This window comes from Coturnix japonica, chromosome 8 (assembly GCF_054131305.1).
Source record: "Coturnix japonica strain WE chromosome 8, WE-NBRP24, whole genome shotgun sequence".
Classification (NCBI taxonomy): Eukaryota; Metazoa; Chordata; class Aves; order Galliformes; family Phasianidae; genus Coturnix; species Coturnix japonica.
Genome location: NC_140670.1, coordinates 10031140 through 10044313, shown reverse-complemented (window position 1 = coordinate 10044313; position 13174 = coordinate 10031140). Strand labels below are relative to the sequence as shown.

Sequence of the window (13174 nt, the reverse complement as noted above, 5' to 3'; positions counted from 1 at the left end):
TGTTTTCTGTAAGGAAAAAAAAAAAAAAAAAAAAAAGAGAGAGAGAGAAAGAACAGAAAAAATAGATACCTCAGTATTAATATTAATGTATTTCTAAGTTATACTTGTGAACGAACAGTATCTTACTACCTTCATGCTTTAGGAAATACGTCTTTAGATAAAATTCCAACTGTATGTGGAAATAGCTATTGTTGAAAAGGACAAAGGACTCTTTAATATTTAATTAACTAATAAACCAATCTGACTCCATTCACAGCCAGTAAGACTTTAGGGGGTATATGGAGATACTTCGGAGAAGGAGAGCAAATGGTGCTCCTTCTTTCTCTTTCTTTTCTTTGGATTTTCCCCTTATAGGCAGAGACTACCAAGCCCTGGAAAAATTTTAATATTTTTTATCTCTTGGAGACTGCAAAAGTCAAATTTGTTATAACTATCAAGAATTAATCAACTCACTCCAACTTCTTTACTTCAGCAAAAGTGTATAAATTGAGGACTGCTTTTATTCCTTTGCTTTGTTTGCAAGTCCTAATTATGGCTTAATACCAATTTTACACTGACTCTGAAGTTGTGTGAGACTCTTTTTTCCATAATCAGAATATTTTGGTTTTCTACATCCTTTAGTCAGGAAATAATTAAGGGGTACAAAATAGGGTGAGTGTGTTGTTTTTATGGATATGCAATTAGCTGGCTTTTTAAAGTACTCAGTCTCCTTCCCTCCCGCTTACATTCAAGCTCCTTTCCTGTTTACTGTATGTTTCTGGATAAGAAATGGAGCAAAAACCCAGGAATTTGGAAATGCTTACTTACTGCTTTAACTTAATCTCAGATGCTTCTACTGGATGCGCAAAAATGCTTGATGTAAACTTATAAACTATTTTAATTTTATATCCTGTCACTTCATGCAAAAATTCATAAACTCAGTGACACCAATTCATATAGTTTTAGATTTTTTATTGTCTCAGAATAGACGATAGTAAATTGGAATAGCAGTAGCATGGTCTGTTATTATTAATTTACTCTGCTGTGGTATGAAAATTACCAAATCAATATGGCAAATGTGGAGACAGAAACTCAGAAGTACGTTTTGCCTCTGGTCACTGTGAAATTTGACTAGAGTTTATGTAGCCCAAATTTCTGACATGAAGTAGAACAGGAGCCTGAAATTTTTCTCTCCAGAAGGACTTTCACAGGTTACTTAAGAAGGATTGATGTCCACTGTTATTATGTTAATAGCCTTAAGCACTGAGTATTTAAATAGTAAGAGTACTTTTCAGTGAGACTGATTACCTGAGAGTTATGGATCTATAGTGAAAGTGGAACACAGGGAAACCTACACTGCTCCTGCAGGATGGCAAATAAGAGAAATAACCTGCACTGCCTGATGCCAGTATTAAAATACTTCATTTGAAAATACTCAGATTATGAAGTCTGATTTTTCTCTAGTTTAATCGGAGAATTAAACCTGTAACAGAAAAACTCCTTAACTCATCAGTAGTATGCAAGAGTGTGCTAAAAAGTAATAACAAAGTTGAAGATAACCACAGTTCCATTTCCTAGATGTTTTAAAATGTAACACAGTACTTGAAATCTGAAATGGAAAAATACTTAAAATTTTCTGGCTTAAAAGTAATTCATTTATTCACATATTCTCTGGAGATATTCAAGACCTGACTGGACGCCTACCTGTGCGACGGACGTGGTGTAGGGAACCTGCTTTGGCAGGGGGGTTGGCCTCGATGATCTCTAGAGGTCCTTTCCAACCCCTACAATTCTGGTTTGCCTGACCTGAATTCCACTTCGGGATACATGGCATGGTTTTCTTGTTTAATGTTTTTTTCTGACTGCTTAGAATATGGATGAACCAGCTAAGCAGATGTAGTTGGAATGTAGACTTAGTGATCTGGACAGAAATGACAAATTCAGATGTTCAGTTTGATTAAAAATGAGTAGTTTGAATTTCTTTGAATGCTGAAGCTCCAGTAAACTTGCTTTTGTAATGTATGAAAATGTCACCTCTTCTTTTCTTGTTCCTTAGAGTATTTATCACAAAAACATAATTAGCTTTACCATTCCAAAACACTTTGTGGCTTTTGTTTATCACAGCTGGTGAAAAGCTAGAGGGTGCTTCGGTGTCCTCTGAAAACAGTCATTGAACAAAAGCTGCTATTTGTGCTTTGTGGGTACTGAGCCTGTTAAATGTAGCAGCAGCAAATTTCTGCCCTGATGTGTGTCTGTATTAGACTAAAAAACATCAGAATCATCAGACTGCTCTTGTAACATCTCAGTGATGAGATGGCACTGCTGTTTTTGTTTGATATATGGATGACATTCTGATCTCTAGAAGTCTAAATATGGGAGATACTGGACCTCCCTACAGGCATACAAACAAAGCTGAGCTTCCATTCTGGGATGCTTAAAACATAGAACATTACTGAGTTGTAAGCATCACATACCCAGTGTTATAGTTGTACATAGAGATAAAAGCATAGTATAAAATTCATTTCTTTTAAAAATTTACAATGCAAGTGCATGGTAGAACCACTATATGTGGGAATAAGGAAGTTAAGAAATGCAGACAGACACAGGAAACAGTTTCAACAAATACTTTTTGACAGTAACAGTGATAAAACTTTCAGTGGAGAAACAGTGTTGTCTAAGAACTTGTAAAGATGGCATGCAGCTGCCTTTTTTAAGACATACCTTATGCATACTATGAGGCTAGTTGGTGGGGCCTCAGTTTTTTATCTGTAAAATTAGGTTTATTGCTTTTATTCTTGGAATGGAATATTGTAAAGAATGATAGACTAAGTACTAAGATACTTCAGAGATAAAAGCACATCTATATTTATAAAGAAAACAAATAGTGTTTCTGATTCTAGTGAAATGTCTTGTAGAAGAAATGACAGGTGCAAATGTAGAAGAGACTGAGGCAAAGGATGAAAAATACACAGTCTCATGCCAAGTTAAAGTAGAAAATAGAGACAACTTGACATCTTCTGACCACAGCTACGTTGTTGCCAGCATGGCAAGCAGGTAGGTGTTATCTTATTCTGTGAGGCACTTTGGTGTGAAACAGCTCTAGCTGGAAAGCTCAGGTGCCAGTTTAGCACTGAATCCAGGCAAGCAGAGTTTGATAACATGGATTTTGGAATAGAACTAGTGAGATCTGGTTGACAGAGAGAACTTGGCTTTGGCTACAAATGATCTGTGCCTGTAGGGCAAGGATACTGGGATCTGTCATAGTCAAAAGTATTTTTGATATATCAAGATAAAAGAGCTTGTTGGAAGTGGAGGAAAGCTAATGTCGCTGTAGTTCATGCAGATGGAAAACAAAGCAGTAACTTAATTAGGCTGGCTATTCTTACCTTTACTTTTTAAAAATATTTTCCAGCATTTGATTATCCAGGATCCTCATGTAGTGAGTGAAGAGAAAATAAGGCCATCACTAGAGAAACGTTTGGAAGCTATTATCAGTGGGGCAGCTTTGCTAGCTGATTCTTCCTGCACACGTGATTTCCATCGAGAACGCATCATTGCTGAGTGCAATGCGATCCGTCAAGCTCTCCAAGACCTGCTTTCTGAATATATAAACAATGTAGGTAACCAGATTTTTCTCCTTTTTAAGAAATGTTTCTAGTGAATATAGATTACGTGGAAGTACTTTGGCATGATTATCTTGTAATTGCTTGTAGTTTAACCTGCATTTCTCATCATGATCTTCACAAGGTTGAACGGAAAACTTGTCTATATAAATTTAAACCAAAGCTGAGTACAGACCTTCAGAATGAGTAAAAATTTAATTATGTCATATGGCCTATGGAAAATGCTGTATTACAGGTATGACATATATGTTGATATAATTTTATATTTACTGTGAATGACAACTAGGACAGACTATACGTCATTCTTCTTATGCTAGGAAAAAAATTTCATCATCAATTTTAGAGTGTTCACATCACCATGTTTGATTTGTTCAAGGGCGTTGAATTACAAGGGCAGAAATGACTTAATTGCTAAATTAGAAAGCTAGAATTTTCAGTGAACCTGAAATCAGATAGTCTGGAATTCTCATAGGCCAGTTTATCTGTGAGTTTTAGAAAATTAATATAGTTTCTTAAAGTAACTATTTGATTTTTAAAGTGGACATAGCACTTCTTACTTGTTACGTGATGAAACAGTGAAGGCTCAAATATTATGAAGGGTACACATTGTTAATATTGTGCCCTTCTGCTGGAAACATTTCTTGTACGTATGCAGTTCTTATCAAAAGAGTACTTGAAGAAGATGCATCCACCACACTGAGAAGATAATTTTGATACGGATGTTTGTTTATTTTTGTTTTGATCAGTCCAAAAAAATCACTGAGGGTTTGTGGCACGGACCCTTTGGTATAATTATATTTGGAAGAAGTCAGAATACATGGTTGTAAGTCACATGGTCTGAAATTTTTTACTCTTAGAACAAAACTGTGATTATCTTTTTTTTTTTTTTTTTTTTTTTTTTATCTTAGAAACAATCATATTTCTAGAGTTACACAATGCAGGTTAAGGTAAATGAAGAATATACTGCTCAGTTCAAAGTGCAAACTTAAAGTCAGGTAGCAGCTGTTTAAATATGGCAAAAATGGAAAGTATCATAATTTGCTGAAGAACATACTGTCTGAATAAGGTTGAAAGGATGAGAAGGGAATTAGAAAGGAAGAAATACAGAAAATTTTAAGGAATGTGTTGTTACACTGTGATTAAATTGCAGGAGTGAGTTGAAATATTCTTAGTTTCTTTCAGTGCTTTTGATCTGCTTATGCAATTAATGCTGAACTCAGTGGATATACTATCACTAATGTTTGTTTATGGCTATTACTGAGACAGGATTAAGTAAATTTTTCAGTGAGGAGATTTTCTAACTCAGAAAAATTGAGAGTAAATTCAGTAGAGTGTGCTAGTTTATTGCCACTTTCTGGACTCTCGTATTAATAATTTCAATATGTTAGAAATGTGAATTGAATGAGCTGTAGATGTGTTATACAAATCATTCCTTAACACAGTACAAGTTAAGGAATAGGTGGTGAACTCTTTCCCTGTCCCTGGTTGTACTGCCATGCTCTGTAAGTCCCAGTGTCTACATAATACATTTTTGTGCGAGTCCAAGTGTATGATCTAATGGTGTATTTGTGCCCTGAGGTACAGAGGCTCTGCACCACAGCTTGAACATGAGTGGAATTTTTCCTTTCCATGTAACCACCAAGGGTATGCTTTGTTTAATAGGCCTCTTATTGCAAGGCTACTCAGCCCCGTGAGCAGGAATACAGAGATGAGATGGGAGAATAAATTCCCCACAATTCAGAAGGAGCAGTTAGAGACCTGCTGTTCTACCTGGACAGTCACAGGGTCTGGATGGTATCTACCCAAAGGTACTGAAGGTGGTGGCTAATCTGCTTTCTATCATTTATCAGCAGTCCTGGTCAACTGGAGAGGTCCCAGATGACTGGAGACTTGCTAATGTGATGCCCATCTACAGTGAAGATTAGGAGGATCTGGGATGCTACAGGCCTGTCAGCCTGATCTCAATATTGAGGAAGGTTATGGAGCAGATTGTCTTGACTGAGATCATGCAGTATATGAGAGACAACCAGGGGATCAGACTCAGCCAGCATAGGTTCATGAAAGGCAGGTACTGCTGACCAGCCTCATCTTCTTCTATGACCAGGTGCTCAGCCCACTGGTTGAGGGAAAGGCTGTGGGTGTAATCTACCTAGAATTCAGCAAAGCCTTTGTTTCTGTAAGTCTGACTATACTAAACATATGTACATGAACTTATGATTTATTTCTATTTGAAATACTATAAGGAATGTAGCCTCTGTTGTGCCTAAATTTGTTTTTTACTTATCAATATTCTAAGTCTCTAATAAGGCAGAAGAACATAAAATCAAGAGCCTCTTGGGGTCAGTGATTAAAATGTAGGGCTTTTACTGCAGGCTGGAATAAGTGTCTTTTAAACAGACATTGCCTTTTATGAAAGTGGCTACTTATCACAGGGGCTGTATCACAGTGAGGTGATATGATGGATACATAAGGAATATAGTAGAGGCCTTCTTGGTCTCCAAGAAGCTTAAGGTTTTTCTAACCACATAATAATTCAGTTGTGTTGTGTTTCTATTTCTTTTAAAAGACATTTTTTTGGGGTGTGTTTCTGGATAACTTGTGTGCTGTTGTTATCATCTCTGAATTTTGCTCAGAGATCTATATCAGTAAAGTATACATTTGCACTTCAGGACATCAAATAGCAGAAATTACTAATGTGAATTTGGATAGCTTATCTGTGGTAGAATGATACTATGGTGAGTGGATAATAATGTATTTATAGGAGCAATCATTTTGTTCTAGTAATAAGCATTTGTATTCTCCTATGGACAAGCTATTGTCATGTCTCTGTTCATACTTCAGAACTGAAAATTATCGAATGTATTGGAGTTCAGCAATTTTCACTCCATGTTTCTTGAGTTTTCCATTTTCTTTTATTCCCAGTCACAATAGGGATATGCACTCACCTGGGTGATGAAAAAGAATAATAGGGTTGTAAGTTGTGCATGTGGGTTAAAGTGGGCTGTAGTGAGCATCAATTTCGATGACAGGCACTGCTTTCTCTGCTTTCATTAGTAGGCATGGTATGTCTGAGTAATTATTCTGCACCGCCTGTGGATCTGAATAAAGATCACTAGCTAGATTATTCAGGCAAGGCAGAGAAAAGGTTGAAGGAAGGTTGGATATATTATGATAGCTGACTTCTTCAGTTAACGTTTTTTGGAATGTTGTTTCCTGAGTTTTATTAGTGTCTCTGGATTTTTCAGGGTGTTGATTGAATGTATAGCTGTATTTTGTTATTCACGCTTAGCTAGTATACTTTATAACTTTCCTCAGATACTGCAATTATTTGTTGTATATTTCAAATCACTTGTTTCTTAACTAGGTTTTTATTTTAAAATTACTTAAGATTGGGGCAAATAAGGTCTTTAAAATTACTTGCAATTTTGTTGCCATTTAAAAAAGTTTGTAATCCTGAAAAATGTATCAAATCTGAAGTAGTTATATCAGAAGATGTTTCGGAAAACAAAATTATTTTGTTCTTTTTAAAGAAACTATCCAACTTGATACAGATTGAAAAATGCATCAGTACCACAGAATCATTTTTTATGTTAAAAATATATTTCACAGAAGTGTCTCACTCACAAGTAACAGACACGTGGTGTGCAAACCATCACAGCTCTGTCAATTTGTTGGCAGTTTTGGAGGTTCCCATGATTCTTGTGCCATGGGTGGTGGTGCTTGCTGCTACTTACTGTACTGCTACTGTATTATATGTACTGAGTTTGGCAAGGACCATAGTCAAACCATTCCTTGTCCCACCAGGGGTGGTTTCAGTCTCTTACTGAGACAATGGAGAAAATGGGGGAAGTCCAATAATCAATTTTACTTTGCTAATACAGCTGCGAAACTTTATTTCTGTGGGTTCCCTGAAAGTTGTCTGAAGCTTTCTGCTTCACCACAGGTTTGTGTCCACAATTTCTCAGTGCAAGACATGTTTGTATTTGAGGCATGCTTGGATCTAAGCAAGTGGATTTTATGCAAGAATGGCACCAGGCAAGGAAGTATGTTTGATAACAGGGTGTTACCTAAGACAGGGAATGAATTGTAATCTGCTGAGCTTTCATGTTTTCTCTCTTACTCAAAGAAAACCAGCAATCAACAAAACAGTGTGTTGGACAGTCATGGCTTAACATGGATGGGGAAGGTCTGGCTGAAAGAAAGAAATGCTGGGTAGTTGTAACTTGTGCAATTGCATCTGTATAGATTTCAAACTGCAACTGCTGTTCACTTTTGGAAACCTGAACACTGGAAACATAAAAACAGAAAAAGGGTGGAATACTGGGTGTCTTTATTGCTGGCATAGTTCTGTGCCTTAATCCTGGTCTTGGGTCATGAATTTGAGTGCTATGGAGTATCAGTGCCTTGCTTTATTCATGTATAGAATAGTCTTTACTGGCAGGTTAAGGATTTCTCTTTTACTTCCCCTGAATTTATGAACACCGTGTCCAAATAGTGCTTTTGTTCAGATATTTTCCTGTAGAAATAATGGCTTCAAGCATCTTTTTTATCCTTTTTATGTTATTTTCTGAAACTGTTCTTATAGAGATGATTGGAAGTCAGGTGTAACAAAATATAAACCATGTAAATATCAGTGTATGATGTGTGGGTGGAAAGTGTCACTCAGATTTTGTCTATTGAGTGTTTTTAACGACTTTATCAAATATGATGTCTGCAGGAAAGAAAAGTAATAATTCCAGTAAAATTAGTATGTCCATATGGCATGTTATGCTGGTATTTACAGAGGAAAACATGTTCTCTTGCTAGGTATTGGCTAGGTACTTAATTAATTTGACTTTAAATACTTCTATAGTGAGGTTTTTATACCTTATATGTGTAATTTAAAATTATTATTCTACTGTTGTTTTGTCAAATGGAAAATGGATATTAAATGTTCAGGAAAAAGGTTTTAGTGTGCTTGCAAGAGAAAAGTAATCTAACAAATTCCCTGGACAAATTTACAGTTCAAAAATAAGCTGCAGTTAAATTTACCTGGCTGTATGCAGTCTTGTAGAATTCCTGGTAAACTCGGATCCATGTGAACTGGAGTTATATGATAAAAGGTTTTCCATTCTTAAGCTTTGTTTTTCATTTAACAATTCTGAACCAAGCTATTTCTCGGATTAATCTGATCTTAATTTAAGGGCTTGCACCGAAGTAATGTAGGGTATGACCAGCTCGTCCGTAGAGGATGATTCTGTACAGTAGTTTGTAATTTCAGTTTGATATACCTAACAGCAGAGGAAATATATCAGACAGAAGACTGTTTTGTATTTTTAAGCAACTTTCCAATGAAGTACAATTTCCTCTTCCCATGATGAAATAAATCCTTGATTTTGGTGATAAAAAAGCATTGGAAGAAAATATGATGAATGTTTGTTATTGGAACATCCACATAGCTGTTCTCTCTCTCTCTCTATATATATAAATGTATATTTGTGTGTATATATATATATATATATTTGTATATGTATATATCTTACAGTTTGTGTAAAATACTGTCATTATGTGAAGTTTTTCTTAACCACCTTTCTGTTTTCTCAAAAACCTTAAACTGATCATTTTTCTAACTGTTAGTACGCAGTTTCTAGAGATGCTGCTGAAGTCTGGTATTTCAGAATGCATTTCTATTGTTTATATATGGAGTAGCTGATTTTTCTACAAGCATATTTCTAAATTGTATTTGTTTTCAGATTAGAAAATATTCACTATTTTATATAAAAATTCTTATTAAAAAAAGTTTACTGATCCTTTACGGGAGGCTATAAGTTATTGATATTAAAAATTAATAACAAATCCAAATTTATATCAGACAGGATCCTTTTCCTAAGCAAATTTTAACTTCTTTTAAATTTTCAAATGTGTCTAAATTTACTCTGTTGTTAAAAGCAAATACTTCTTTGTTACTTTTTTCAGATTTAAGAAGTTTAAATACTAGCTACATGAGGTATCGTAATTCTTCACTTATACCAACAAACGTAACTTCTCTCTGATTGAAGTGGAACTATCTGCGTAATTTATATCTGACTTGTCAAGTAATTTCTTGCTTAACTTCTATCTTTTTCATGAGGAAATAACAATGGAATTCCATATGAAGTAAGTTATAATGACTTTTGATGAAATTAACACAGTATTGTAAAATGGTTGCAGAAGAATCTAATTCTTTCTTTACTGTTCAGCTGGAACTTAAAACAGTGATTTTAAAACTTCAACCAGTTAGGGACTGGACACCAGAGAATTTAAATTAAAATTTCACAATTCTATTCTTTTTTTTCTGGAAAGACAATTAAGATGTGGCTTTTAAAGTCTCTCTCCATGATCATGAACATCATTTGTTGGCACTTCCCTTTTGTTTTACCTTTCATTTCAATGTATTATTTTTCAGTAGTTCTTTATCTGATGTGCTACTTTTCCCTAATTAACTAAAAATTAAAAGGAAGTATGTATTCTCATGTCATTGTGATTGTGACCAGTATATGATCAGAAGGCTGACGAATTAAGCAGAAGGCAGGTTCTTACCATATTCATTTAAAAAGCAGCAACAGAAAAAAAAAAAAAAACCCTTTCAAGATCAGCTGAACAGAAGAACTGCCTCTTGTGGTTATTTGTAAGCTTGTGGTGCCAACTGGCACGTTTTGTTTTTGTTGTAGAGTGTGTGGAGAAAATGCATGTCTCAAATCAAACAGCTGCAAAGATTAGTAGCATACATTCAATAAAGTTAATTATTCTAATTACTTTTCTTACTGGATAATCCTTGCGATCTTAGGCTACCCTGATTTTTTTTTTTTTAATATTGTTCCATTACCAGTAGCAAGAATTAAAGAAAATTTATACAAAGATGGAACAAAAGGATAAGCCAGCTACCTAACTAGAGGCTGTATTCAGCAGTAATCTAGGATTATCTTTTCTACTCAATGTTTCTAATTTTTTCTAAACCTTAACATTCAATATGAAGAGTTATCAGTCTGTGAAAGGAAAAAAACATTGAAGGAATTCCCCCTGTTCCCTTCTTTCAGAATATATTTAGTTCTTTTGTGGAGAACTGAAGATTAACAGTCAGTTTGAATGTCACATGAACAGGAAAAAATAAGAACTTCAAGCGACAACTTAATGCTTTGCTGAGTGGTACATTGGCATAGAGCAGCAAAAAGTTTATCTTGCCTGAGAAATCCCATCTTTGTCATCCCTTAGAACCTCAAACTGTTCCTTTTCAGGATGGAGGGCAGCTCTGTGTGAGTCTGCACTTTGAGCTTGGTGCAGAATTTTAAGGGCATATGAAAGAACAGTGGGAAGTGTTTTCACAGATTTAACTTGACTCATTGCTCCTATAGCTCGTCTCCTCCACAGTGGGCCTACTATTACCTCTTTCTGACATTAGTGTTTAGTGTAATTTGCTGTTTGAGGGGGGTTGTCAGGCCCTTACAGAAGTGTTTGAAGAAATCTGATACATTTTGCTTGTGTAAGGCAACACTGTGGTCCTGCTGGGGCTGGGTGTGTTGCTCCTGGCCAAATGATGAAGGATGAGGTTAAAAACAGTGGTAGATAAGATTCCCTTGAAAGTACCTGGTAAAAGAGAGAAAGGAAAATCTTGTTGTAAGAGCATCATCTGTGTCTTGGTGGGGAGGATGTTCTGTTCTTATCCCTGATGAGGTCAGGGCTGAAATGGTTGATGCAGTTCATGCTTCTGTGTATTTGTAAACACTGACAAAAAAGTTTGATTTTACCTTTTCTGGAGAAAAAGAAATTGACAAAAAATACTTTTGTGACATTTATTTTGAGTCTCCAAATAGCTACCACAGTTTAATCAAAATGGAGAGGCTGAAGAAGTAACCAGAAGGAGGACTGATATTACAGATTTTTGTTTTGACTTGCTAATTCAGGGTAGAAACTTTAATTCTCATTTATTATTGTGGTGCTGAGCTTGTTTATATCTATGACACAGCTATATGCCAGCCCATAAATCTGGGGCCATGCATTGCTTGCAAACAGCTGGATTGTGATCCTGTCCTTTGAATTTTCTGGGACAGGTGGTGAGGTGCATCTTCAGTGACTAGAGGGAACAAATGAGAGTCTGAAAGCAGTACAGAGGGATTGCTGAGAGGTAGCTCTGTACTCAGGAGAACCTTATACCACAGTGAGCCTGTGGGAGTTTTGGACTATTGTCATCTCCTGTTTGTGAAAGTTGTGTCTTCTCCTCTGTTTTTCCCAGTCTTCATTGTGCATTTTCTCACCATAAACTGATTTTTCTTAGATGAATGTGCAGTTATAATGGTGGTTGTTTTTCATATGTGGTGGTCAAAACTGTACTGAAATTAGAAGGCAGAAATTTGGGGCTTTCAGACGGTTTTCAGGTTACCTGCAGACTAGTCTGTTCCTTCTGTGATTTTGCCAGTTCTGTTTCACTCAGTAGCTGAGGTAGGATGGATATACAAAAGCAGCTATTGATAGTATTTGTATATGTGGTAAGAGTTTCCTCATAAGCTGTTGGCGTGAAAATAGTATGACCGAGTGATTAATCTGATCATGTTAGGGAGAATCTTTTTTACCCTACCAAATTTATAACTATCTTATAAAGATTTATCTAAATTTAGTATTTCAGAATCCACTTAACAATTTATATCCCAATATCTGTTTATGAACTTGAACTTAAATACAAGAAAGAACTGATTGAAATTCTGCTGTACAAGATTAAACCAAAATATTACATTTGTGTATGTTTTCTCGTATTATTTTTCTCTGAAGAAAGCTATTAAAACTGTAAAACAAGAACAACAAAAACCAAACAGGAGTACCTTGCTAGGAGTACCTTACTAGAAATACCTTCTAGTATTTCCTCTATGACAAAAATTTGCAACAACTTAACAATATTAGTATCAAATGCAACAAATGATATTTAATGTTAAATGTCACCATTATACTCGATGTTTGATATGCATTGTTTAATAATAATCAATTATAGAAGTGTCAGTGTTGCTTTTTCTAGTGTCTTTATTGAAAAGGTAATAATACTACTCTGCTTTCTATTGACTCCAAAGAAGACTGTTATAACTGACAGTCAGCCCAATGAAAATCTGCTAACAGGCAGAGAAACAGCCAGCTTGACAGATTACATGTTGTGAAACATTATGCTCTAACTGTGTTCTGTATGCACTTAATATGCAGCTCATTCTGAAAGTAATGCCTCTCATTTTCTTCCATGGAAAGTAAAAGAAAGAAAGTGTGCGAGAATGCTATTTGATAGAACAAATCATCAGCCTCACAATACAATTTTAAACATAGTCATCACCATTAACTGATTTGCACGAATGCACTGATAGAGACAATCATCATTTTGTATTGTGACAGCTGTGCATGGCTATGCTGAATGTGGCTTGTCTTTCATGTCATTTTTTCTACTGCTAAGGCATACAATCCACTGCCTCACTGTGCTCACATTCACTGGTTGGTTTCTGAAAGCATTCAGCAAACATCAGTGAATGTCAGTGTGTGCCACTTTTTCACTTTTTAATTGACCTACCTGTTCATCTTTTCAC

The 13174-nt window shown here is 35.5% G+C and overlaps 1 protein-coding gene across 3 annotated transcripts in view; it reads left to right on the top strand.

The window, feature by feature from the left end:
• CTNNA3 (catenin alpha 3) overlaps nucleotides 1-13174 on the top strand; it is a 376683-nt gene that overhangs the window by 76207 nt on the left and 287302 nt on the right. For all 3 annotated transcript variants that reach the window (XM_085554028.1, XM_015866262.3, XM_085554027.1), the window contains one exon: nucleotides 3392-3595. In XM_085554028.1, coding sequence (XP_085410154.1) covers nucleotides 3392-3595 — 204 coding nt within the window. The remainder of the gene's footprint in view (nucleotides 1-3391; nucleotides 3596-13174) is intronic.